Source organism: Triturus cristatus, chromosome 6 (genome assembly GCF_964204655.1).
Source record: "Triturus cristatus chromosome 6, aTriCri1.1, whole genome shotgun sequence".
NCBI lineage: Eukaryota > Metazoa > Chordata > Amphibia > Caudata > Salamandridae > Triturus > Triturus cristatus.
Genome location: NC_140589.1, coordinates 453,382,440 through 453,408,539, shown reverse-complemented (window position 1 = coordinate 453,408,539; position 26,100 = coordinate 453,382,440). Strand labels below are relative to the sequence as shown.

General features: G+C 44.0%; 1 protein-coding gene across 4 annotated transcripts in view; it reads right to left on the bottom strand.

The window, feature by feature from the left end:
* PRIM2 (DNA primase subunit 2) overlaps positions 1-26,100 on the bottom strand; it is a 1,241,637-nt gene that overhangs the window by 1,158,411 nt on the left and 57,126 nt on the right. For all 4 annotated transcript variants that reach the window (XM_085610894.1, XM_085610892.1, XM_085610891.1 and 1 more), the window contains one exon: positions 6,746-6,926. In XM_085610894.1, coding sequence (XP_085467020.1) covers positions 6,746-6,905 — 160 coding nt within the window. In that variant the 5' untranslated portion in view covers positions 6,906-6,926. The remainder of the gene's footprint in view (positions 1-6,745; positions 6,927-26,100) is intronic.

Below are 26,100 nucleotides of genomic sequence, written 5' to 3'. Positions count from 1 at the left end.
TCTTCAAAGTCTCTCCGCAAGAACAAGAAAAGTACTTGACTTGTTACAAATGTGGGTACAGTTAAAAAACAGCTTCAGAGGAAGCTACAAAAGAAATCACATTTTATTTCAGCACAGCACCACAAAACAGATCAAACTTCGACTATTGTATTAAAATAAAGTTTTTGTGAATGAAAAACATGCATGCAGAAAACTTTCCATGGCACTTTTAAAAAAGTCACACTGTCTTTAGCTGTAAATGTAGAACGAGAAAGGCTTAGTAGATTTATTTTTGATGTCTGGTTGTGCCAACTTAAACACACACAAAGGAAAGTTAAACTTCTAATTAATAAATATTCTCTGACATAAATAACCATTTATCATAAAATACCAGCAGCTGTGTATTTCTGGGGGCAGAGATGAGAGGTAATGTATCTACAAATAACCCATGCGAATTGAAGTTTGTATTGTAGGGTTATCTGACTCATAGCACGCTGAATCTGGAGGAGGCGAATTAATCATAGGGTAGAGGATGAGACAACTGTTTTCGGATTCTCCAAAGGGGGTGCGACACGCAATACCCCTTGCAGTTGATGATGTCTAGCTGGGTGTACCCCATCAAACAGGGAGGTTCATGACAGAAGGCTTTTTTAACTAGCATTGGCATAGCCATTAGGTCTCGCCTTTGGGACCAAATGGCTCATACCACACAATGTCAAGGCTATACAGAGATTTTTTAGGATTTGCCAACTTTTATCAATACTTCATCCACTACTTCTCTACTTTCATTCTACTGATCAGTAAATTACCTCGGAAGAGTATTTCATTTCAGTGGAGCTCAGCTCAACAAAAAACGATTGAACATTCAAAGGCCACATTTTCAACAGCTCCTATTCTCTGAACAAATCTACATCATATTTGACAAGGAACTATAATTAACTTAAGAAGCCTTTGCTCACTGGCATCATCATCTGGAGGGGGGGCTTGCATTTTGTGACTATATAGACAAAGCATACAAATCTAGGATTTCTTAAGTCCATTCAATGTTTTAACTTTTGGCATGCAAGGTGGATGGTGTTCTTGTGAAGTTCCAGTGTCTCATCGCTTATAGACCAAGGAAAAGGCATTGAAAATCCGATACTTCGTCTCAACAGCTGCTCCTTGAAAAAGCCCAAATGAATGCACCTTATATTTTGGCAGTGCAGAATGCCAATATATCAGACTTAGAGGGGCTTTTGTCCTGCTTAAAATCTGAGCTGTCATTCTCAGATCCACAACAAAGGATGTAGGAGGATCCTCATCATCACACCATAATGGAAGGATTGTTCATCCATAAAACTAAACTGTTTGTTCCGTCCTCAGAATGACAGGGTAAAGTTCTGTTCTGGCCATATGACTCTCTCAGTGCAGGACATTCTGGGGAACGGAAAACTTATAGTTTGGTGGTTAGACATTTTGGTGGCTCACAATCGGAAAGGATGAAGGCAAATATGTGAAACCATGTTCTATTTGTGCCTAAATTAAATCTTCCCATCAAAAGCCTTCAGGCAACCTGGTTCCCTTTACCACACTTGAAAGGCCCTAAGAGTCTCCATTAATTATATAACTGATCTTCTTCTTTCAAAGAAGTAGTGGATAAGCTCATTTTATTCTGTTGCCTAAACTACCTACTGCCCAGTAGCTAGGCATGATTATTTTCATATCATATTAAATAGTGTTTGAATAGCACAACATATCAGCCTGGGGGGTATCCAGGAGCTGTGCTGCAAGTCTCAGTCGTAGAGCCAGGTCTTAAGTCCCTTCCGTAAGGGGTTGAGCGTTATGTTGTCTAAACATTGTGCAGATCCTACGGATTAATAGGAACTATACAACAAACCTGTGTGGCTCCAGAGTTTGGCGTAAATATATTAGAGTATCTCATTAAATGTACCATCAGCAGTGTCATTGCAGGGGTGCCATGCATCTCATGGGAATTAGCTACCATGCCCAGGATTTGATAGCAAAAGACATTTATAATTCAGGTCCAGTAAACACCCCACGCCTTGTGCCACTGTACCTGCAGCATTATCAATAGCATCACCCCTGGTATAAGGGCACCCCTTTGATAGGCCATCACCGAAAGTAGTGTGCCTTGAACTAAAAGAAAAGACATGGTATAAGCAACTTGGAATTAGGAGGACCTTATCGATAAGACCAGTCGATGTAAATATTAATGAGACAATAAAATGATAGGAAAGAAGAAGAGTTGTATCATAGACCACCTTATAAAATCTATACCCTGGTTTTGAAAATCTACAAAGATCCAACTTTCATGGTGTGCCTAGTATCGCCATTGCCTACCTGTTTATGACTGCTCATACTTCACCTTCTGCTCAAATGACATTTGTGAGCTACATTTTTTTTAATAGTTTTATTTAGCGCACACTTGGCCAGAAGGTATGGGAATGCTGTAGATGAGCATCACTTGCATTACACAAGGTCACGTTATTTTTTTTGTTTAGGCATGGGGAGATTAAAGGCCCGATTTATAACTTGGGGGATGTAGTAATCTCCATTGGCCTGGTGGAGGACTTAATGTTCCCTAGTTTGAGACTAATCCGCTTGCCAAATTAAAAAAATGACCACCAAGCTGGTGGTCATTTCTAAAGCATTGGCAGGAACCGCTGTCACTGCGGTTCTTGTCAATGCGGTTTACAGTGTGGTGCAGGTTCTGTCCTGTCAAGATGACAAAGCCCTGCACCAAACTGTTTTCTTTTTTGTTTTCAAAAAGAAAATCCCAAAGCGGGATTTTCTTTTTTAAAAGAAAAAAGAAAGTGCTCCCCTCGCCAAGGGAGCCCTCTCCCAAGGCGAGGGAAGCATTTAGCAGTTTTCGCTACCTCTTAACCACAGGGTTTTCCTGGCAGTGATGGGCAATGAAAACTGACCTCCAATTCCACATCTCTAAATTAGATGGGCAGAAATAGAGGTCTGCCACGGGTGGTCCTTACTCCGCAGGGCCGTCAGAGGGGTTTAATCACGGCGGAGACGGAGTAATCTCCTCCATGATTGAACCTAAGGCCCGGCCACATCTAAATTTGGCATGCAGACCATTATCTTGGCATTATAGATACTCTGTCACAATGTAAATCGGCCCCTAAGTGATTAGCACAGGATGTTGAGCCAATGCCAAGACTTGAACCTGGTATCAGTTCCAATGTCGGCTGTGCCAGAGATGTTTTAAGGAATGGGCAAAGTGGGCTCTGGCTCAGGGCCCCAGTCTTTCAGGGGGCCCCCCTGATCAAGCCAGCTCTGTTCTACAGTCTTGCCCGGATGACCTTAAATAATTCTAAAACAGATGGTTTTAAATACAGTTTTCCTTTAATTAATATTAATGTGGGTGATATGTGAGAGTCTATTACAGACATTTTGCAGAGGGATTGTTGTGTTCATGTTTTATGAAACATACATTAAAAAAATCTTTCAGATCAAAACAGGACCTCACATATGAGAAATGGGAGGGTGTCACAGAGATTATTTGCATTAACATTAGTGAGCTGCTGATGTGTAACAATATTGTCACCATCCCTGGATATTAGATGTAAACCTGTTTAGAATTTGGACAAGTGTGCCTGCTCCAATGAGGGCATGAAAAAGCTAAAACTTGATTATAAATTCATATCTGTTCCGAACATGGAGGTGGCCCCCAAAATACATTTGGCCCAGGACCTCCAAAATCCTTAAGATGTCCCAGGGCAGTTCTGCCCATAACGTCACTGTTAATGTCGCAAACCCTGATTATATAAATCCTGTTACTTATGGTCAAAGGTAGCCAATATTTGGTACTCCTTATTAACGCTTAGATGATCAGAACGCTCTGAGAATTTGTCCTGAGCATAGATTACTCATTAACGAGTCAATTAAAAGATTGATTTCAACAATTAAGTAGGTTTCTCATTTTTAGCAGTTTTTGTCTGCTGAAAGAAAGATACAATTGCAACAAACCTGCAAATAAATATTTGCTTTTCCATCAATGGACTTGTCATTGGCAGCCTAGAAACATCCGAAGCATCCTTATCAAAGCTGTTCTAAATTATAGAATGACTCACGAGGCCAGAAGCCTAGCTCGGCTTCTGAGCCTAATCAGCAATGCGATGGAAGAAAGACTATCGGGACGGTAAGAGGCGCTCGCAGCGCGTGCAGTTGGGCAATCCCTACGCAGCGATTATTATGCCTTCAAAACATGCTTGCGGTATCCGGTTCGTGATTATGATCGAAAACGTGAGCGTGGACTGGTACTGTGGCTTATGTTTCGCAGGTCCCTCCGCAGAGCCTCTGTTGATTACTCACCTGACTATGCTGGGTGTCATCAGTGTTCTCTGAGCAACACTGAGCCTCTTTCCCGTTGGGCATTGCGCCATTTTTTAAGCCGGGCAATCCTCAAATAAAAAACACACTTCAATTACGAAAAAAATCTAAAAGTAGGTCTTGGCAGCTTCGAACCAGGGCAGGCCGTAGGCACAGCTGTTCTCCTGGTGCCAGTCTTATCCTGATAATTGTTGCCTGTGAGATTATTGTTAATTAATACACATTATTCAAGCAGTGCTGGCTTATTTTTGGTTTGCAATGCTGATGTAAGAGCCTGATCCTTCTCCATCATCGAATTAAACTGGAGGCGTCAGCCCCTCCGGTTATATCCTGACCTTGTTGTCTACAATCCGGTAACACATAAAACAACTGGTTGCTGTAACCGAGAAAAGAGAATATGTCTGTGTCTTTCCCGTCGTCGAGCATGTGGTGAGTTGGTAAGGAAAACAAGCGTATGCGCGCCTCACGCTGAAAGTAAAAAAAAAAAAAAAAGGAATGCAGTGTCTCGCGAGTGGCATGCACGCGAGAGCGATCACCAGGCCATATGTTTTGAATTATCGCGCCCGTGTCTGGGCACGATAATTCAAAACACATGGCACCCGTGCGGGTAACCGCAAGCAATAGGCCACGCTCGTGCATGGCCTATTGCTTGCGGTAACCCACGTGTGGTGAGCTTTTGAAAGCCCCTTACAGTAAGTCTTTCAGAGCAACGCATGCACGCTGCTAGGCAAGACCTAAAAAGGCTTCTATTCAGTGCTATAGTAGGCCTTCCCTATGTTCTAGTTTCACCCCAGCCCTAGGTTCAAGGAAGGACAACTCAGTGGATTAGAATCCTAATGGTTGAGGGAGATTAAATGGGACGTGGTAAAAAGCTCATGTGAATGGGCATCATATCATCTTTTCACCTACAGAAGCTAACAAACAGGCAGAACTTATGAAGAGGTTAGTCAAGGAATCCAGCTAAAATTATATGCGCATTTGGAATACTGAAGAGCATGATTATAATCTTATAAAAACACCATCACGTTTTGGTTTAGTAAAAACTATTTGAAGTATTGAGTGTAATGACTGTATTCATTGTGGTACAAAAAGAAAAAAAACAAGCATTGGCATAGCCAGTAGGTCTCGCCTTTGGGACCTTATAAGTGATTAGCCATGCAACAGTTGCATAACGAAACACTTATAAGGTCCCAAAAGCAAGACCTATTGGCTATGCCAATGCTTGTTTTAACTGCTGTAATCTATTGAAGTCTCACGGAGAACATCAATGCGGCCGCGAAATTGAAAGTAATCACGATCAAGCGCGCGCGCACACATGCACTGTAGCTCTAGGCTGGCCTGGTAACACTTTTTGGAGCCCTCGCAAAATGTCTCGCCAGATCAGCGCATGCGCTGGGTCAGGCGAGACCTAAAAATCAAAACAGGGAAAAAGGAGGGTGGCTGGTGTAGAAGGGAAAGCTGAAGGAACATAAGAGGAAAGGTAAACCTATGTAGATAGGACAATAAGTTCAATGAATGTAAATGGTTGATGTAGACTGGCTAGGAGTGACAACACCGAATTTTAGCTAAAAGGCGAAAAGAGATGGGCAGAGCACAGGAAGGCGGTTGCAGCATTGGCTAAAGGGTAGAATTGCACAATGCAGGACATGCAATCTGGTAAGGAGGCAGATGCAAGTTAGAGCAGTCAGTGCTGTGAAAGTATGCTGAGGCAAGGAAAGATGGAATTTTGTATGATGGTTCTAGAGAATGCAACAAGTAGGGAATCATGGTCAAGATGGCAAGTGCTGAGGTTGTGAGAAATTCAAGTGTGTAGCTGATCCAGTTCTAGAAATTAATAAAATGCATTATGTAGGATATGAACAATTAACTATTTATCAGAAAAGTTTGCTTAATAATACATAGCTTTGGCCAGTGTTATTCCGCCAAGATGTTTCTTACTAAATTTTGGATTGTGCTGGTTCATAAGAAAGGAGTTAAGTCATTGTCACTATGAGGGAGAAGCATGGAATCTCTCCAGGAGTGTGTTATGGTGTGCTTATAGTCAGTAAGAATCATGCAACAGGAGGTATGAGGCTTTGGTGTCATATGAGGATGCTTTCAAATGGAGATAAATGGAGTAAGCGAGAGCTGGCTCTTTATTTTGCCTGCTGTAAATAAATGTGTTCATTCTTGATTGTGTCAACAGAACCCTGCAACTGGATCTGGGCAGCAAGCAGGTAACAGAGTACCTGGGTTCTGGAGGAAAGGAAATAGTGTGATCATTATACGGTCAACAATATCGGTCTTTGGTAAAGGATCAAAGTGATATTTAACAAACACACACACTTGTAATGAACATGGGAGACAGTGTCTTTTATAAAAGCACAGAAACAATCCACACATTTCCCCAAGTAAAGAACTAATAGATGAACAAGCAACTCACGTTTAAGTCTTTCAATTGCAAATAATTCAAAATCAGCCAACGAAATGTTCTCCGTCGGGGGCTGCAGGTAGAACTGGAGGCTGTGAGGGTAGAGATCTCCTCGTCTGTCACCAGACAGCTTGGCGTGCACTATCTTCCTGCGATTTTTGCGAAATTCCATTTTTTTTTATATCACGGTAAACTACAGAAAGCAATAAATGTGTCATTTTAACTTGGGGAGTACCCAAAGCATGTTTAAAATAGCAGTCTGCAAACAAGGTCTCACCCAGCGTGGTATGCTCATAGCATGCATGTCTGTGAAGGCTTCCTTCAAATTACAAAAGGACCATCTGAAGTACCCTGGGTACAGCAGAGGTAAACTCAGTACAGGCTTTGCACTGTTTTCCCATCTACACAAAGCACAAACATACTACACTTGATATTTTATCATTGCCTTAACATTGAGAATGTGATTATTTTCTCTACGCGCTGAAAGGAACACATCAAAACAGTCAAATGTATACACAGGGAACCCTCGATATACAGGGACCTACTTTGACTGCACATCGACACCTACTTCTTATTGGTGTGGGCGTTGGTCCACTTCCTCTTTTGAGGTCTTTACTGCACGACACATTGGTCTACCATCTGCGTTGTGCACTCCATGTGGTCATACCAGACAACAGACGGAAAGGCCAGATGATATAGCGTGTATACAACTATCTTTGGAAATAATCATATAACCATCATAGTAGGATGGATCTCATTGTGAAGGAACACAGAATTAAATCAAGTTGGTCTCGAAGTATGTTTAGCTACAGTAATAGAGCTGAATCTGAAGATTCTTTCAAGGCGAGGGCGAGGTTCGCGTGTCTGTTGGTAAAGCAGGTGCACTGACAAATGGAAGGGACTACTTACTTCACTTTTTGGAAAAAAAATGCATTCATACTAAGTGTTCCTCGGAGGGGGTGCAAACAAGGAAAGTTGGTTCAGTCATGCCTGGCCATGGAGTTAAGCTTGACCTGCAAAGTTTATCCATCTTGCCCATCGGCACTACCCTATAATCAGTGCATTTGCATAACACATCACTTCAGAAGGGATAAACAGACATCAGAAATAGCAACGGAATATCACATTTCACCCCACCGAGCGACAGTGAAGCACTCTTTATTTACAAAGACAGAGGGTGGATGCTCCAATACAAAGGATTGAAGCTAAATAAATAAACATTTAAAACATTTTTTAAAAAGCAAAAACACTCCTACGTGACTAAACTGCTCCAATGTGAATTAAAAATGCAGTATCAGAACACATGTATGCTGCTACTTTTATGGAATGTGGAGTTTTAAAAAAAACCAAAATTAAAAATCATGAGCATAACAGCTGCAAGAGCATGTATTTAGGCTAAAAAAGCAAGCACTAATCAGTTCAGTTGTACGGAATTTACACGTTATACACAGTTTTGTATAGAATAATGCATGTATAGAGATGTGTGGCCAGAGTTTGAATTTAAAGAAAAAAAAATGAGTGAACAGTTTTCCGTTGTTAAGTCACAACTCAAGAACTCTTCAGTCACTAGGCTACAAAGTTTATTGAACAACGCAGAAGCAGTGACACTTGCAACCCAGCAGCTACTCAAGAGAACGTTTTGGGCACACCTAAGAGCTGAAGTGGGAGGCCCTTTGATGATTCAATTTTCGATGATAAACCAACTTCATTTTTTGAACCTTCCATGGAAAAGATCGCTATTCATTAAATTTAGATTATGTATCCTCCCTGTCAAAAAGCTGACAAAAAACTAGCAACAGATCAGCCATCTGTGACTGCAAGCAAGGCGGGGAAAGAACTCCTGCTTCACTGTATGCTGCTTTGCACAAAGTCTTTGCCAGCAAAGAAAGAGTACCTTAGGCAGTTATTTATCAAGTAGAACATACGGCACTACACCGAAGCCCTATCGGTCTGTCTCCACACTGACTCATAGGCCATCTATAGGCCAGTAGTCTCATACATTTACGGTATATACATCTATGGTGCGTGAATTTGTAATGCGCATGGCTGCCTCAGCATCATCTTTATGTAATAAAAATAACATATGGTGCGTGGATATCGACAAGGAGCATTATTTAGATCCTGACTCTTCTCGGGGCAAGTGTGGTGTTGCTGCTTGCATGCAGCGGAATGTAGAAGGTGAGTTATGAGGCAATATAGAGTGTGAGAGATGTGAAGGTTCTGTGGGGTGGCGGTTGGTAGCTGAGGCGAACTAGAAGCTGCAAGCTTGCTGTGACAGAGTTCAGAATAAAGGATCTTTGCACACTACCTGGAGGGTGTATCTTCTCTACAAACTGGCGACGATCTCAGCTCCGTGAGAACCATCGCATGCAGAAGAAACTGGGGGCCACTGAAAACGCAAAGTAAATTTGCCTGGAATTGACATTGATAACTGAAGCGGCGTTGGCACCTGTTGGAGGCATGGTGCAGAATTTGGTGAGGATTTAACGGAACCTGTAAATCTAGGAGCGGTGAGCACAGACGGATTGTAGTTACTTTGGCCACGCGGGCCAGGCTCGAGAGGAGCAACGGAAGCTTCACGAGGAGTCAGAAGAGCAGGAGCTGGAGAGCAAGCTTCTACTCACTGCACTGTGCTGTGATGAGCAGCTGAGGAGTCAGGACTTACGGTGAAGGAATCTTGGCGTTGGAGGTTCTGCAACTTGCACAGGGCTCACGTTACAGCGTGAGCGACGTATGTGACGATGCTGACGTCAATCAGCCATTTTGGATTGATCAGTGGAAGCGCTGAAAAATAGCAGAGTGCAGGTAGGCGCGATGTACGTGTTGACATCGAGTGAACATTTTGGATTGGTCAGTGGAAGCGGTGAGGAATAGCTTAGTGCAGGAAGGTGCATGGACGATACAGGTATTTGGCGTGTCACTGCCAATTAGCGCAGTTTGCAGTGACTAGCACACCTTCAGGCTGGCCAATTATACTTTGATTTTACACGGCATACTTCGCCTAAAATAGAAGTCGGCATTATAAGCGGTTATATGCACACCAGAGGGGTGATATTTCTTTAATCATGTGTGCTCAAATCAGTGATGTGGACACCATATGAAACAAGCAGATGAGTAAAGACGGTGATACACACACCAGTACGTACTGTAACTGAGTGGGAAGTTTTACATCGGTGATACGCACACCGGATTTATGACTAACAACTGCGTTGTATTAGAGATCATAAAAGGTTATTATTCACAACTTTAGTGGGTTATCAGACTGTGCATGTTAGCACATTGTCGTTTAGCAAAACTGAAGGGTAGTTGGGGTAATACTGGTAGTACTTGTGCAATAGTAAACGTTTTGAGTAAGTACAAATTATATGTAGCCATGTGTGCAGCACAAACATTTACGTTAACTCCACCAATACCATTCCTGCCTTAACCTGATGAGACACGCAAAAAGTGGCTAGAGTGGAAGAATTCTTTTTCTCCAATTATATGTATACCACAGATATTGAAACTTTAACAGCTGAACCGATACAAGGAATTTTATTGCATACATTAGATCCAGAGGGTATTAGGCAGTATAACCAAATAGAGAAGAAAAAAAAATGAGAAATGCAGACAAGTCTGATGTTTATGAAAATGCATTGGACGATTTAGATAAGTATTATTCACCTACTATTTAATAGGAATTGATAGATAGAAGTTTATTCACCTTACGTAGGAGCAGGAGACAATAGATGATTATGTATCAGCACAAAAAAAATGGTGATTCAGTGCAGATTTAGTCTGTTACAAGAAAAGTTGCTCAGGGATCAAATCATACATATGAACAACAAAAGGGTTCAGGAGAGGCTATGGGCAAGTGAAGATGCACCTTCAAAAGATGTTTTGGCGGTAGTGAGGAGGGCAGAAATTTCAAATAGATGTGCCAAGGCCGCTTTGGAGGATAGCGAAGAAAGCAAAGAAGTTTGTGTAGTGAGTGGATAGAAAAATGGAAAACATTTGAGTATTCGGAAAGCTAGAAAACTGCGAGTAAGGATTTGAAGGTTATAGATTCCTCTGCAAAAACTGTAAATAAGGAAGCTAGTCAGAGTACGTTGACTTGTTATAGGTGTGGCAGTCATGAGCATTTCACAAATAGTAAAAAGTGTAGAGCAAGAGACCAGAAGTTATCCAAATGTGGTCTGATTGGACATTATGCAAGGACATGCAGGGCTGGAAAAATCCCAAAAAAATTCCTAGACCTACAGGTCTAGTAACTGGAGTACACTACTCAACGTAACTGTAATGTGCTTGACCCATGATCTGGTCTCATCCCGATTGTCACACAGTTCACTTTACAAAATCTTCTACCTTCAATCACAGAAAGAAAAGTAAATGTAGAAAGACAAACTGACTTTTGACCTCTGAAAGCGGAGAAATGTGACAAGATTTAAAGGCATCTTTATTGCTCATTCACTTTGTGAGCATGCAGAACATCCGTTGCCAGCTCGCCAGAACAGGCGAGTAGGCCCCGATTAAATCTGGCTCACTATTACGAGTGGATTTTGAGAGCCCCGACGTGTACACAGAGGGACAGGAGGGAAAAAGTTCAGTGTCTCTCTGATTCTGAGAAAGAGCCAACGTCTGATGAGGATCCGTCTGGGGTGGATGACTGTATCCAGATAGTTAATGATGTAGTTTTGGATGTAGACACATGTTCTAGGAGTAAAACAAAATGCGAGGTTGTCGTGGCAGGTATTTCAGTAATCTTAGTGGCCGATTTATGATCGCCTTTCACAATCGTTAATCAGAGCATGTGGAAAAGCAAGTTTGAAGAGGCCATTGGAAAAGCGTTTTACAAATAATCAGATTTACGACCAGAGAGCTTCACAGGGGAAGCTATTACTATGGTGGGGTATAGAGGGGCATCATTCCAGTTCAAGGGTCGTTCTGCAAATTGATATGTGTATGTGGAGGAATATGGCCCTTGCGTATTGGGGTGAAGGGACAAGAGGAGTTTGAACATTATTCTGAATCCCAATAGCATTGGATTGTTAATGGATGAGAATGCCAACGTGGGGAAAACCTGTTTACAAAGATTATCCGGAGGTGCTCTCAGGCACCAATACATAGTTTCAAATATCAGATTGTGCTTAAAGAGAATGGATTTCCAGTGAATTATAGAGTGAGGAACTAGGTACCAATAGTAGTCAGAAACCTAAGGGCAAAGGAGTAATTAAGACTGTAGGAGGCGGGGATCATTGAACGCATCAAATCTTCAGAGTGGATGTCTCTGGTATTGTTTGCCCGGAAATCTAATGGCAAGATTTGTTTATGTATTGACCTCAGAGGAGTGAACAAGCAGATTCAGATTGACAAATATCTTATGCAGAGGATCAATGAGTTATTATAAAAAACAAGCAATATGAAGTGGTTTTCGACAGTGGATCTTGCATCTGCGTACCACCAAGTGCTTTTACATGAGAAGAGCAGGAAGATTACAGCATTTGTAACTCCACATGGGTGTTTCAGTTTAATAGAATTACTTTAGGACTGGCATCTGCCGCATGCATCAGTTTCTCAAAAATTAAGAGACCTTGAAAGGAATCAATGGGGTTCTGTATTTTTAGGATGATGTTTTAATAATGGGGAGGAATAGACATGATCATGATGAAAGGTTGAGGAAGTTGCAGTCCAAAGGGTTGCAACAGAATACCCAAAATGTAAATTTGCTAAAGCTCAGGACACATATTTATGACCTGTCATTGGTGGAAATAAAATTTCCCCCACCCAAAAAAAAAGGTTGGTGATAGCGATAATGGAAGCCCCAGCATCAACCAAGTAAAGATGAGCTGCGCTCGTTCTTGGGTCTAACGGAGTATTACTCCGAAGTTTCTAAAACATTTTCCAGAAAAACGTATACTTTGAGACGATTGCTAAAAACTAGAAATACATTTGAATGGAATGAGGATTGTGAAAACCTATTTATAAGTATAAAGAAGGAGTAGAGCACAGCAACACCAATTCATGATTTTGATCCAGCTTTGCGTGGTATGATAACGGTGGATGCCAGTAAGGAGGGTTTTGGAGCGGTACTTACACAAAGGGATATGCATGGCAAAGAATAGGTAGTTTGTTTCGCCTCCCAAGTGTTACACCTAAGGAGGAAGCATATTCAGCAATTGAGAGGGAAATGCATAGCATTTGAGATCATTTGTGTGGGGCACGGAATTTGAAGCAGGAATGAATCATAAACCGTTGGTTAATTTGTTGACCACCAAAGGTTTTCTGAAGGCATCTGCAAGAATTGCAAGACTTCTATGAAGCTTAAAGATTTCAACTATCAGAAAGTACGTACCTGAGGTGCAGAATAAGGTGGCGGACTGTTTGAGACCCAAACCGTTACCCATTACAGAGCTTCTGTGGAGTGAGTGGGATGAGTTTCAGGTGGAGCATGATCAAGGCATGAATTCTACTGGAATTAGAAGCAGGCTTATGAAAAAGATGAAGTTTTTGTCACAAAGGTCATTTTGGGGTAGTCAAGACAAAGGAGGAGAGTGAAGTCTTTGTACTGGTGGCCAGGAATAGATCCGGAAATAGCAAGAACTGTAAGAGATGGTTTGCAGTGTGCAAACTCTGATAAGAATCTGAAGATATTAAGACCGACATTATGTCCCATGAAATGTCTTTAAATGGTTTGGGAAATATTGTGATTGACTTTGTAGGTCCTGTTCAAAAAAAGTTTGGGGGCAGTAAGTACATCACTGTATTGATAGATTGTTTCAGTAAATGAGTGGAACTGGATTTTGTACAGAAGGCAGATGGAGAAACTGTGGTGAGCTATTTAGATACGGTATTCAGGATAGAGGGTTTACTGAAAAATTGTTGAGTGAATATGGCCCACGGTTTAAGTCAACAGTGGTTGAGGAGTTCCTTCCAAAAATGGAGTAAAACACATTGTTACTTCGGTAACACTGCTCTCAGTAGGCTGGAATTATTTTGTCCAGAAGTGTCTGTCTTTTGTTTCTTAGCACTTATATCCAGGAAGAGTCGGCGTTTCTGCTGTTAACATTCAATTAGACGTTAAGGTTGCCAAGTGATTGATCTGCATTATATGAGACTATGTATGACGATTGCTATGTGATTTGATACTTGAAAATGTACCACTCTGAATTCTTTGTCTTTAAGAGATGTATGAGAAAATTTGAAAATAAAACTTAAAATGTTTTTTTTTTTAATTCAATTAGACGCTCCACCATCTTTCTTTCGGTCAAAGAGCAGGGAACTTACAATTCCGAAAATAACTGCTGCCTCATAGACAAAAACCGCTCAGTTGCAGAAGACCTGGACTACACTTAGGTCAATCAAAAAAAAAAAAAAAATTTAAATCACAACTACCAGTCATAAAGTAGTGCACATATTTAGATAGAAAGAAGATAAGGTTTCCAAAAAAAATAAATCTAAATAACGCTTGTCAGTGTAGAATCATTTTGCGCACTTAACTACCAGCCCCATGCAAATAAAGAACAGGTTATGCATTTCTAAGTCTACTCCTGAAAAGACTGCACCGCACTGATAAATTTAAAAAAGCATTTGCATTGCAGTAGGTCTCTCAGCTGCGAGAGTTTGAGCTATTGGCATTGTAAATGGCAATGCCTTTTATTTAGGTGTTGGTTTTTAAAACATAAATAAAAGGCACTGTCATTTACAATGCCAACATCTCAAACTCTCACAAATGCGAGACCTACTGCATTGCAAATGCTTGTTTTTAGAAGGAGAGAAGCCCTATTATGAAGTGTGCCAATGTCCAATTTAACTCCTTAGCTGCTGAAGATTTTCCACACCAGTGCCAAGCACTTTTTTGTGGGGTGGGGGGTGTTTTGGGGCTCTTCAAGCCTAGGCCATCATAACATTTTATTCCCCACAAAAGAATCATGGCTAAATTTGGGTCAGTTTTCCAACATCTTGGGGATTCCAGAGGTATCCATGGTATGACGATTCCCCTGAAGGAAACTAAAAAAAGCCAAAATATATTGATTTTTGTTGGAACAAAAAAGGTGATAAAACAGCTTTCCTAATATATTTTTTTCCCTCAATAAAAATTGCATCAATAAAAAAAGGTTTGCTGTGCTAAACTCACCATTGTTGCAGGGATTCTGCTTATACACAGAACTATGCGTAGAACCCCAGGACCTCAGTGAGTTGTGGTGTACCAGAAACTCACCTCAGAACCCAGTATCCGGCTAGCATAAGTGTCCCATTCGTTATCCGAGATTTAGCTCGGAGGTCCCAATGAAAAGACAACCCAGAACACGCGACTCAGTACATACTCAGGAATGGTGGGAATCGGAAATACCTGTTCGTATATTATTCTCACATCAGTCCACAACAAGAATCAACAGAGACACGGTGAAAATAAAAAGAGTTTATTTTTATAGACCACGTGTCCTAATATGCAGTACTTTGGCTAATACAAGCAGACAAATGATTAAAATTAAAACCATCAACATAGTTACAATTCCATAGAATATAAAAGGGGTGATCATGTTATAATGACAGTGGATACTACCACTTTCCCTTTACTAAGAGGCTAATATTATTATTAGACTAACAGAAGGTCTCTCAGGCTTGAATAGGGGACCCCATACCTCAAAGATCAGCTTAGTGAAATCACATCACAGGAGCATCAGGAGACTTCTCGCAGGAAGGCTCGTCTTCGGTCTGAATAATAAACATGATGTCCGTGATATTAAAAGCACCAACTTTCAGGTATGTGCAGCTGCTCGTGTGTTATGACTAAATAGTGGGTCGATCAACCTAGAGTGGAAAACATGCATTTTCTAACAACTCAGACTGTTTGTCACATCGTGTGCAGACCAAGGTCGCTTCGCAGAGCTCGGGATGGTAACAACAGATTGCTCTCGTGTGAGGCAAAACTCGAGTCAGCAGTTCGTTTAAGCAATAACATGTAAATGCAGTGTCGTGTGCAAAAGCAGCAAGATGGCTTTCTAACTTCTAACGCGGTTATGCTAACTTAACAATGTATGTACGTATTAAGGGAGTCCTTACTACACCATCTTCCAGGAATATGCAGACATTTTTGCAGTTCATGGTGTAAGCAGATGTGAATCCCAATGGTGAACCCAGAGAGCTATACATTTCTTAAAACTAGACAAAACTCTGGATTCAGCATTGGATCATTTATGGAGATTGGTTAACATCTGTCAGACCCTTTTGGTCGCAGGGATATTTAGCATTTGCTGGTTGCCCAAAAACATGCAATACCCAGAACCAATAACTAAGCTGCAGCTTATAATAATTTTCCATTGTGTACAGACAATGCAGCAATTCACATGATTAAACCTAATTAATGAAAATGGGTATTAAGGAAATCTATGCATTTCTGAAATATGCACAAGATACTGAGTTTAGTAAAAGTGGGTATTTATATCCCTCTGAATTTGGGGTTACCCGTTCCATCAAGTGATTCGGAGGCCAATTTTCAAAATGCTATCTTTTTCTACACTGGCTTAGATTTGGAAGCCTATAATTGAATTTCTTTCCATTGATAATATCAAATGATATATTATTCTGTGTTCCCACACTTCTCTCAAAATACTCAACCCCACTTCTGTGGCTCAGCCTAGCACCCACAACTCAAAAACCCCAAAATGCAACATGGACACACCAACATTTGCCGTGAAATAAATGGCCTGTTTTGTCCCAGTATTTGGGCTCAGGATCAGCCAAAAAAACACTACCACTCAGACATTTTTAAAAGCTAGACTCCCGGGTGAGTTTTTGCCTGGATCCTACAATAATTTCTTACTTACAATGCCCTACAAACTTTGAACTTCACACAAAATCACATATTTCGGTGACTGAAGCCTTCAAAGTCTGCTGGGATCCGCAAAATTCCAACACTTCTACCAATAAAAACACTAATTTCATCAGAATAATTTATTTTCCACTCTGTTGGATAAACCATTGAAGTCTACCACACAGTTAAGGTAGTGTGGTGGTAAACAGGTCGTACACTTGACTAAAGTAGTTAAGGTATAGCTACAATGCTGAGAAGTCAATTCTGTCCGGTTCAAAGACTCGATGAATAAACCCCAGAGTATAAGTGGTTGCTTCTTGCACTTCGTATCAGCATCTGCTATACACTTGTTCAGGAGCAAAAAAAGGGAGTTCACACCCCATTTTATTCTGTCCTTTGTCCGTGCTGTTGAAACTACCATGAAGACGACCCCCCCTTTAAATAAACATACATCCGTGACATGCAAAACATCTGGCTACTCATGCCATCAAAGCAGATTTGTAAATGCTTGTTATGCACGCTCAAAACAACTAATTATCGCATTGTTTCAAAAGGAACCAGCGTAGCTTTATAAGTACTTCCAAATTAATAAAGTTGATAATCAGAAGTACAATTTAAATGAGTTACAACTTAACCCCAACTTCCTTTAGATGGTCTAAATAATTGCCAAATACAAAGAAAATGCCTAGCTTAGGCAGTGTTTCAGTTCTCTTTTGCTTAAACGGTAGGTCAGCCCTAGACAGCCCTGCAAAGAAAACTTTCAAACTGGGCACACAAAATTGCCCCATAGATTATGTTTTTATGCCAGTTTCGAATTTCGCATTAATATAGGGACTCAGGATTTGCCATAGAGAAGGCAGTGACCACAATTTTATGGAACTTGAGCTCGCAGACTTCCATCAGACCCCCTATGATAATGTAATTGAACAACAGATGGATTATCCCAGGCGCATTACAAGGTTAACAGAAGAATATATTGAAAGGTTACAACAAAACATTGATTTAGGATGCGTGAGCGGCCTAAGTTTGGCTTGGTATGCAGGGAAAATAGAACAAGTGGTACAAAGCCTTCGTGTAGAACTTAGAAATGATGCTAAGAAAGCAAAGAGTACACAAAACTAGACAAGGAAAGTGGTTCTCTACAGATTGTCTAAAAAAGAAAAGGGAACTAAGGAGAGAAGCGCACAGACTTAGCACGAAATATTATCAGAATAGGGCGGACAATCTCGTTAAGCTAAAGAGAGAATACACCACGCTAATCCGCAGCACAAAAAGGGTCTATAAGGAAAGCTGCTGGGGAAAATTGTTGGAGGCAATCGAATCAAAGAACATACGTCAGTTCTGGAAGCTTATACACTCAGCAGCAGAACTTTTGGTGACCTCAATGCATTGTGAGGTGGAAGAGGATGCATGGGAGGAATATCTGCTGGAACTGTATAGCCCGGGAACAGAAACTGAAGAGGAGGAACTACGAGACTGGAGTGGTCTAGTAGAAGTCCTAAAATCTGATTTTTCAGTAGTAAACGTGACAAACACGATACCGATTTTGAAGCTAACAAGAGCAGCAAGTCCGGATAATCTACCAGCCCTGATAATTAAATAAAAGTTGACCTGGTGGGCAGAATTCTTCTCGCTTATGTTCCTAGTAATCTTAGAAACCGGGAAGATCCCAAAAAATTGGAAGAGTGCCATAATGAGGCCGATACACAAGAAAGGAGATGTTCATGCCCCATAGAATTATAGATTAATTAATTTATTAGACATTGGGGAAAAAAATCTTTGCTAAAATAATACTAGGTAAGTTAAAAGATTGGGTAGAGCAGGGTTCAATTGTACCGGTCGAACAGGGGGGGTTTTAATGAAGGACATTCCACCATAGACCACTGTTTTGCCGTATGGGCACTGGCCCGGAAGTCAAGCAAAAAGGGAAATTGTATTGTTGCTTTGTCGACTTTCGGGCAGCCTTTGATTCGGTGGACCGTAAATGTTTATGGGAAGATCTGATAAAGTATGGAATACCGGAAGGTATATTAGTGATTCTAAAAGAGCTACATAGAGAAACTGAGTCCAGGTAATTAGAGATATGCAAGGGTCACTGACTCGAAAAATAACTGTAGGGAATGGCCTTAGACCGGGTTGGTCCCCTTGCCATTCGCTATCTTCCTAGCTGATCTTCCTGTAGCATTAGAAGTAGAAAGAAGTGCAAGTCCTAGAATGAGTGGCAATAAAAGTGTCTTCCTTCTATATGCGGATGACCTTGTGATACTTGATCAAACGGAGCTAGGACTCCAAAGGAAATTAAATGTTTTTAAGAACTATTGTGAGACAAAGTTTTTAACTGTAAATATGGAAAAAAAAACAAAGGTTTTATATTTTGGGAAAAGAAATAAGAATTTTAGCTGGTTTTTAAGGCAAGAGAAATTGGAGATAGTTAAGGAATATAGATATTTGGGTCTTTGGTTTAATAGTGCTCTAAAGTGGTATACTCACTGAAAGGCCCAAAAAGCAAAAGCTTTGTCATCAATTTGTGGGCTGAAAAAATGTAACAAAGAATACGGAGACATGTTGCATAGACCCCTGTTAAAGGCATATGAAGCAACGATCCCCCTGCAAGTACTGTGTGGGGCAGAAGTTCTTTACCCGAGTGGTAAATGGGAGTGGGATCGAGAAGGGAAGATCTTACAAATGTTATTGTCATTACCAAGTTCCACAATGATTCAGGCTATTAGAATGGAGTTGGGTAAAATAGCATGGGGCATTTAGACCCAAATGTCTTTGCTAAGGTTTTGGAAATGCCAGGATCCAGGTGGTTGCAGAAGGTCTCACAATGGTGCAGAGAGGAGATTCAACTTAGTAGCCTAAAATGGGCGAAGGATGTAAGAAGGAAACTCCAGACAATAGGTGCGCGCCTTAAGGTGAGAGTAGCACATAAGTCCATGGAAGTAGTTTTCACTAAGGGCATTCTCAGGTAACAAGGTCAGAAATATTCAAGAATGATGGACCTGGAATATCTGAGTGTGAAAAAATCAGTTCAGTGTATAAGGAATTCATGGGTAAACGAAGCCTGGTTTCCGTACCTGGATATACTTCCTAATCAAGGGCTAAGGCATGAAATCCTAAGATTACGAGTTGGTATTACTCTTAGGCTGATGGAAGAAAAAATAAAAGTAGCAATAATACAAACTGATGGGATTTGTAAATGTGGGTTAGGAACTAGAAATGACATTTTGCACATACTGCTTGATTCGATTTCGATTTTAGCCTTACGGAAACTGTTTTTATGCCCCATATTTTTAGGTCTCGCCTGGCGTAAGACTGCGCAGACATGCGCAGTCTCGCTGGCGAAATTTAGTGTTTACAGGTTTTTTCTGTAAGGGGCATTAAGTCCCGCCCCTCTTTTCCATTGGCTGGCGTCACCGTTTATGGTAAACGGTGGCCAGCCACTGGAAAAGAGGTGTTGGTGACGTATGTGCTTGGCTTTCTGAACCATTACAAAAATGGGGTAACCCAAAAGTCAAGAACCTGGGTATAAACTTGATTCAAAAAACAATGGTCCCAAACCAATTATTAACACAAAACAATAATTCCATTAGGTTATATCATTATGCGAATCTGAGCTAGATAAACAGAATTATTTTGGATAGCTCATGGTATTCAATACAACATTACAACATGAAAAACAGCAGCAACATCCAATTTCTAAATCACCATACGTTTATTTACGCAATTTCATAAGTTCTATAATATTTGACACATGGTTGCTCCAGAGGGAACGTGCATATAGTAAGAGTGCTAAAAGGGTGAGTGAGTGAGAAGAAAATAGTATGGAACACAGTAATACAGATATTAATTAACTTCACACAGGGAACGGTTGTCAATCACCGTCCAAACGAGCCTGGTCACGTTTAAAGATATCACAAAACAATTATATATTTAGCAGACAGAATCTAATTCCTGATATGGCACATAAAAGAATTGCGTGTCCCAGGCTTTTGAAAAGGGGCGTCGACGTTTCGACCCGTCTAAGTGGCCCTAAGGAAATTTAGAACCTTGGCCGTGCGGGTCTTCTTCAGGACAAAAGGAAGTGCGGGGCAACGGAGTATGATAGCTAGCAGATGCTCCAGGGACTTAATGATCCTTATTATTGAAACAGCTATAGAACTGCTGTCCTCTCTAAAAAATTAACTAATAGAATTAGAATAACAAATCAGAAAATCTAATAGTATTGAAGAAGCCAAAAAGAAACTTGAAACTGCAGAAAAAGAACTTGCATCATTCTCTGATTACCTTATTAAACGTAAAACTAAGAAATTAAGAAAGGATCTACGCTACTACTCCATTACCAAAACCTATCCATACCTTGAAGAAAATTACTATCAACAAAACCAATACTCTCAGGACTATAACTATAGAACACCGCAAGTCAGAACCTTTTCTGACACTTCAGACTCCGATGGAGACCTAAATGACCAATTCCAGAATTCATCTAGACCCAGTCGTCCCTATAATTCACAATACCAGCCTTTTTTAGCCCAACGAGGGACACGCAGAGGACGACAACGTGTCCATTTTCAGCCTCAAATGAGAGGGAACTATCAACAACAGAATCTTTACACACCCCCAGACAATCAACAAGTGTTACAAACCAGGAATCGACAATATTGGAGATAGTAGAAACTATTCCTATCTTTAATTTATCATCTCATCTATTAGACTCTAACTGTTTGAGTCTGCTTTCTAAAGGTCTGTCTTTTGTCCCCCATTCGTACACCAACAAATTTGAATTATACAAAGATATAATTTCATTTTTTCGTAAAATCAGACTCAAAAAGTATTTCTCTCAGGATACTACAAATATATCAATAGCCTCTGTTGATTATACTCTGGCTTTGCCCTCAACCTTTACACCTTCATTGGAACAGATAGGACCTGAAGTAGGAGTATTTGAAAAAGTTGTTCTTAAACGTTTAGACCAAGCTACCCGGTTTATTCCAAAACCCTGCTTTAATCTCAACAAAGAAGAATTCTCTTGTCTATCTACCCTTAGAGAGAATAAATCTATCACCATTAAAAATGCGGATAAAGAGGGAGGAGCCTAGCGCGCAACCAAGATGGCCGCGTAGGTGCGAGGCTCCTGAGGACCTCCGCGACCTCCTGCATAAATCCTGACCATATCCTGTCCTAGACGAGGGGACTGTGTTCGTGAGACCGAGCTGAGGTGCCACCCGTTTTCCGTTTCCCAATCGGACCTCGGACACCGGCGGGAGCATCGATTGAGGTTTGCGGCCTTCTCCACGCCGGCCCCCCGGATTGGAGTTGTGGGGCGATCCGGAGACAAAGTGAACAACAGCGGCGGGCGAGGCTGGGCGATTCGCGTACCCCGCACTTTCACTTTCGCTTTTGCGCCCTCCTTGCTGCCAAGCGAGGTAGGGTCGCGAGGCGGCGTGCGGTGGTGTGGCTTCATCGGGGTGCCCTGCCGGCCCGCCAGCTGTGATCCGCCCTTCGGAGCTGTGGTCGCCCTCCCCCGGAGCCCGTGAACTGGTCTGTCAGCCCCTTTCAAGGAGATTGGCACGATTTGGGGACTGGAGCCATGTCCACGAAACAAGATGGCGACCGGGCAAAGGTAAAATCGACCCGCCGTGGCGCAGCCCCTCAGTCTAACAGCATGGACCGCTACACCCTCCAGAAGGGATCTCCAGAGGCGCCGCGTAGGTCCCCTGTTGGCCCGACTGATGCTCCTGCTCTGCCCGCGGATCTGACCCTCCGGGACGTCATGGGCGCCATCGCCGAGATGAAGGCCTCAGTGGACCAGCGCTTTGACACTCTGGCGCAAAAGATTGACTCGGTCCTCGTGGATGTGGGCCTGGTGAGGGCCGATCTGTCCAAGACGAATGACCGGGTCGACTCTTTGGCCCACACCACCTCGGACCTCACCACGGACGTGGCGGCCCTCCAAAAGGAGGTGCGCCGACTGGGCCAGGCGAGCGCCCTGATGGATCGTCGACTGGAAGATTCCGAGGGTCGGGCCCGGAGGAACAACGTTCGCATTGTCGGGGTGCCGGAGGGACGTGAGGAGGAGGCGGCGGATCTGTTTGTGGAGGACCTGATCCTCACCCGTCTCCAGCCCCGGGGGCTGAGTAAACTCTTCGCAGTGGAACGTGCCCACAGGGTCCCCGGAGGGAGACCTAAGATCGGAGCCCCTCCGAGGCCTCTCATTGCCCGGATCTTCAACTTTCGGGACAGAGACGCTATCCTGCAGACTTCTAGGCAACAAGGACCGGTCAGACTCGACAATATGGACGTAAACTTCTATCCTGATTTTACTCCGGCGGTCCAGAAGCAGAGACTGAGTTTTCTCGGAGTCAAACGTCGCCTACGGGACCTGAACCTCAAGTATGCGATGCTTTTTCCAGCGAAGTTGAGGGTAGAGGTGGATGGCCGCACGCACTTCTTTGATCGCCCCGAGGCGGCCGGGGACTGGTTGGACACTTTGCCCGGGGATCGGGGCCGGGGGGGTGGGGGGGGCGCGGTTGGTGGGGAGGGCTTGCCGGATCAGGACTGAGGGACTAATAGTAGGCCTTGCTCTAGACAACATTATTGTCATCACTGACTGATTGTGTAAGTTCCCCTCCCGTGGAGGTCGTACGGGGTCTCTTGGGGGCTTTCCCTCCTCCTCTGGGGGACTAGTTAGTGTTTATCTATGGGGCGACAGGCACACTGCACTTTGGGGGGGCTGTTTGGGCTCATGCAGGGGTGCAGTGAGGGGGGAGTTCTGTTGGGACGGGTGGGTTGGGGTGGGGTGTTGTTCGTTTTTACCGCAAGGCAAACCCTTTACTGTATTGGTGTTTTTGAGGTGCTCTCGGGGGGACGAATGATGGCTTCTGTATGTGATGGGGGGTAGGGACTTGACTTTGTTGTCGTGGAACGTTAATGGACTGGGGGATAGGATTAAGCGAGGTGTGGTCCTGCAGTATCTGAAACGAATTTCGCCAGATGTGGTCTTTCTGCAGGAGACACACCTTATTGGTAATTCCTTTTGTGCCATGAATCGGCGTGGCTATCGTTTGGTGGCCCACTCGGGCTTCACGTCTGGCTCGCGGGGGGTGGGCATCATGGTTAAGAACTCGCTCCCGCTGGAAATAGATGAGGTGCGCCATGATGAGAGGGGACGCTACACTGCCTTGGTGGGGAGAATGGAGGGCAAAGTGGTTGTCTTTGTTTCAGTGTATGTCCCACCGGGGCTACAGTCTACCACTTTTGCGGACCTGGGGCGCCTCCTCCTTGACCTTCCGGGGGGGCTTCTGGTGGTTGGGGGGGATTTCAATGCGGTGGTTTCTGGGACTATGGATCGTCACCCCCCTAGGGACCTCCCCCGGGCGCAGGCGTGGCTGTCCGGCCTCTTAGATACATTGGGATTGGTGGACTGCTGGCGCTTAAAACATCCCACGCAGCTGCAATACACCTTCCATTCGGGTGCCCATGGTAGCCTCTCGCGGCTTGACCATATCCTTGTCCCTGCGGCCTATGCTGGGAGGGTGGGAGAGGTGCGCCATCTGGCGCGGGGTATTTCAGATCACTCCCCGCTCCTGTTGCACTTTGGTGTCCTCCCGAGGGGGGAGGGCAGGGTAGCTCCAATCAATGCCTGGTACCTGCGCGACCCCACTATTCGTGCTGACCTGATTAAATCCTTGCAGCGGTATTTTGAGGAGAATGTGGGGTCTGTCCCTTCGGCTATCTCCCTTTGGGAGGCCTTCAAGACAGTTATTAGGGGGGAGGCCCTCTCCTTCATATCCCATGCCCGGAGGCGCGAGCAGGAGGAGGTGACCCGAGTGGAGGCCGAAATTACTGAACTAGAGGGTGATTTGGGGAGTGGGGTGACGGATGCTGCACTGCATGTTCTACACCTTAAGCAAGCGGCCTATAGGGCCCTCGTCACGGAGGCAGCCAGGGGCCTCAGTAGAGAGCAGCAGGGGCGACTGTATGATGTGGGTGATAAGGCTGGTAAATTGATTGCGTGGTTGGATAAAAAGGAGAGAGCGAGTCGTGTGGTTCCGCTGATTGAGAGGACGGATGGTGTACGTGTCACCGAGCCAGAAGACATTGTCTCTTGCTTCGCGGATTATTTCCGCGAGGTGTATTCCCCGGTCTCTCCCTGCTCGGAGGCGGATTCTCATGCCCTGCTTCGAGATATCGCGCTGCCCTCCCTTTCGGTGGAGGACAGGGAGTCGTTGGATGCTGCTCCTACCTCGGACGAAATTGCCCTCGCTATACGCTCGGTCGCATCTGGCAAGGCCATGGGCCCGAACGGCATCCCTATCGAGTTGTATAAGCTGCGACCGGACGTACTGGAACCCCACCTCCGCGCGATGTTCCTGGCGGCCCACTCGCGGGGCTCCCTCCCGCCGGACCAACGTCTGGCTACAATCGTGGTGATCCACAAGGAGGGGAAACCCCGAGACCGGGTTACCTCCTATCGGCCTATCTCGCTCTTGAATGCGGAGCCCAAAATCCTTGCCAAGGTGCTCGCCAACCGGCTGGTCGGCGTGGTGGGCGATTTGGTCCACCAAGACCAGTCTGGCTTTATCCCCCATCGCAACACGGCCCTCAATCTGCGGCGCTTGCACGGGGTGCTCGCGCGTGTTCCGTTTGTGCGGGAGCCGGCCATCTTGGCGTCCTTAGACGCCACCATGGCGTTTGACACGCTCGAATGGCCATACATTTGGGCGATGCTGGCGAAATTTGGATTTGGACCGGGATTCATCAGCTGGGTCAAATTGTTGTACTCGGGCCCGTTAGCGCAGGTGGTAGTGAATGGGCGAGTCTCGGCCCCGTTCGCGCTGGGACGGGGCACGCGACAGGGTTGCCCCTTGTCGCCGCTCCTGTTTGCATTGGCCTTGGAACCCCTGGCGGAGTGGCTGCGGTGGCACCCTTCCATCCGTGGTCTCCGTTGGACCCCCGAGTATGAGGACCGCGTGTCCCTCTACGCTGACGATATCCTTTTGTACCTAGCCTCCCCGCGCAAATCACTGATTGTCCTGGTTGATGTCCTGCGCTCCTTTGGCCGTAACTCAGGCCTTGTCATCAACTGGGCTAAATCATGTGTCTATGTGCTTTCCGGGGAGGCTCCCGTCCTCCCGCGGGGATGTCCGATCCAGATTGCCTCGCAGGGGTTTCGGTACCTGGGTGTCTATATCACGCTGGACCCGGAGGCCCGCTACGAGCGAAACTTGCTTCCCCCCCTCCAGCGCTTGAAGGAGGACGTCGGGCGCTGGCGGCGCCTGCCGCTTTCGCCGCTCGGCCGGGCGGCATTGTTTAAGATGATGTCGTTGCCGCGCTTCCTGTACGCCCTCCAGAACACTATGGACCTAGTCCCGGCGCGCTACTTCCGTGAGGTGGAGAGTCTACAGCGCCGCCTGTTCTGGGACGGGAGGCCGCGTATAGCCCTGGCAAAGTTGACGCTCCCGTGGTATGATGGGGGGATTGCCCTCCCGGACATTAAGCGGTATTACTGGGCCTCCCAGCTAGCTGCAATTAATCACGGTCTCTATGGACCCGCCTTGAACCCGGCATTTGA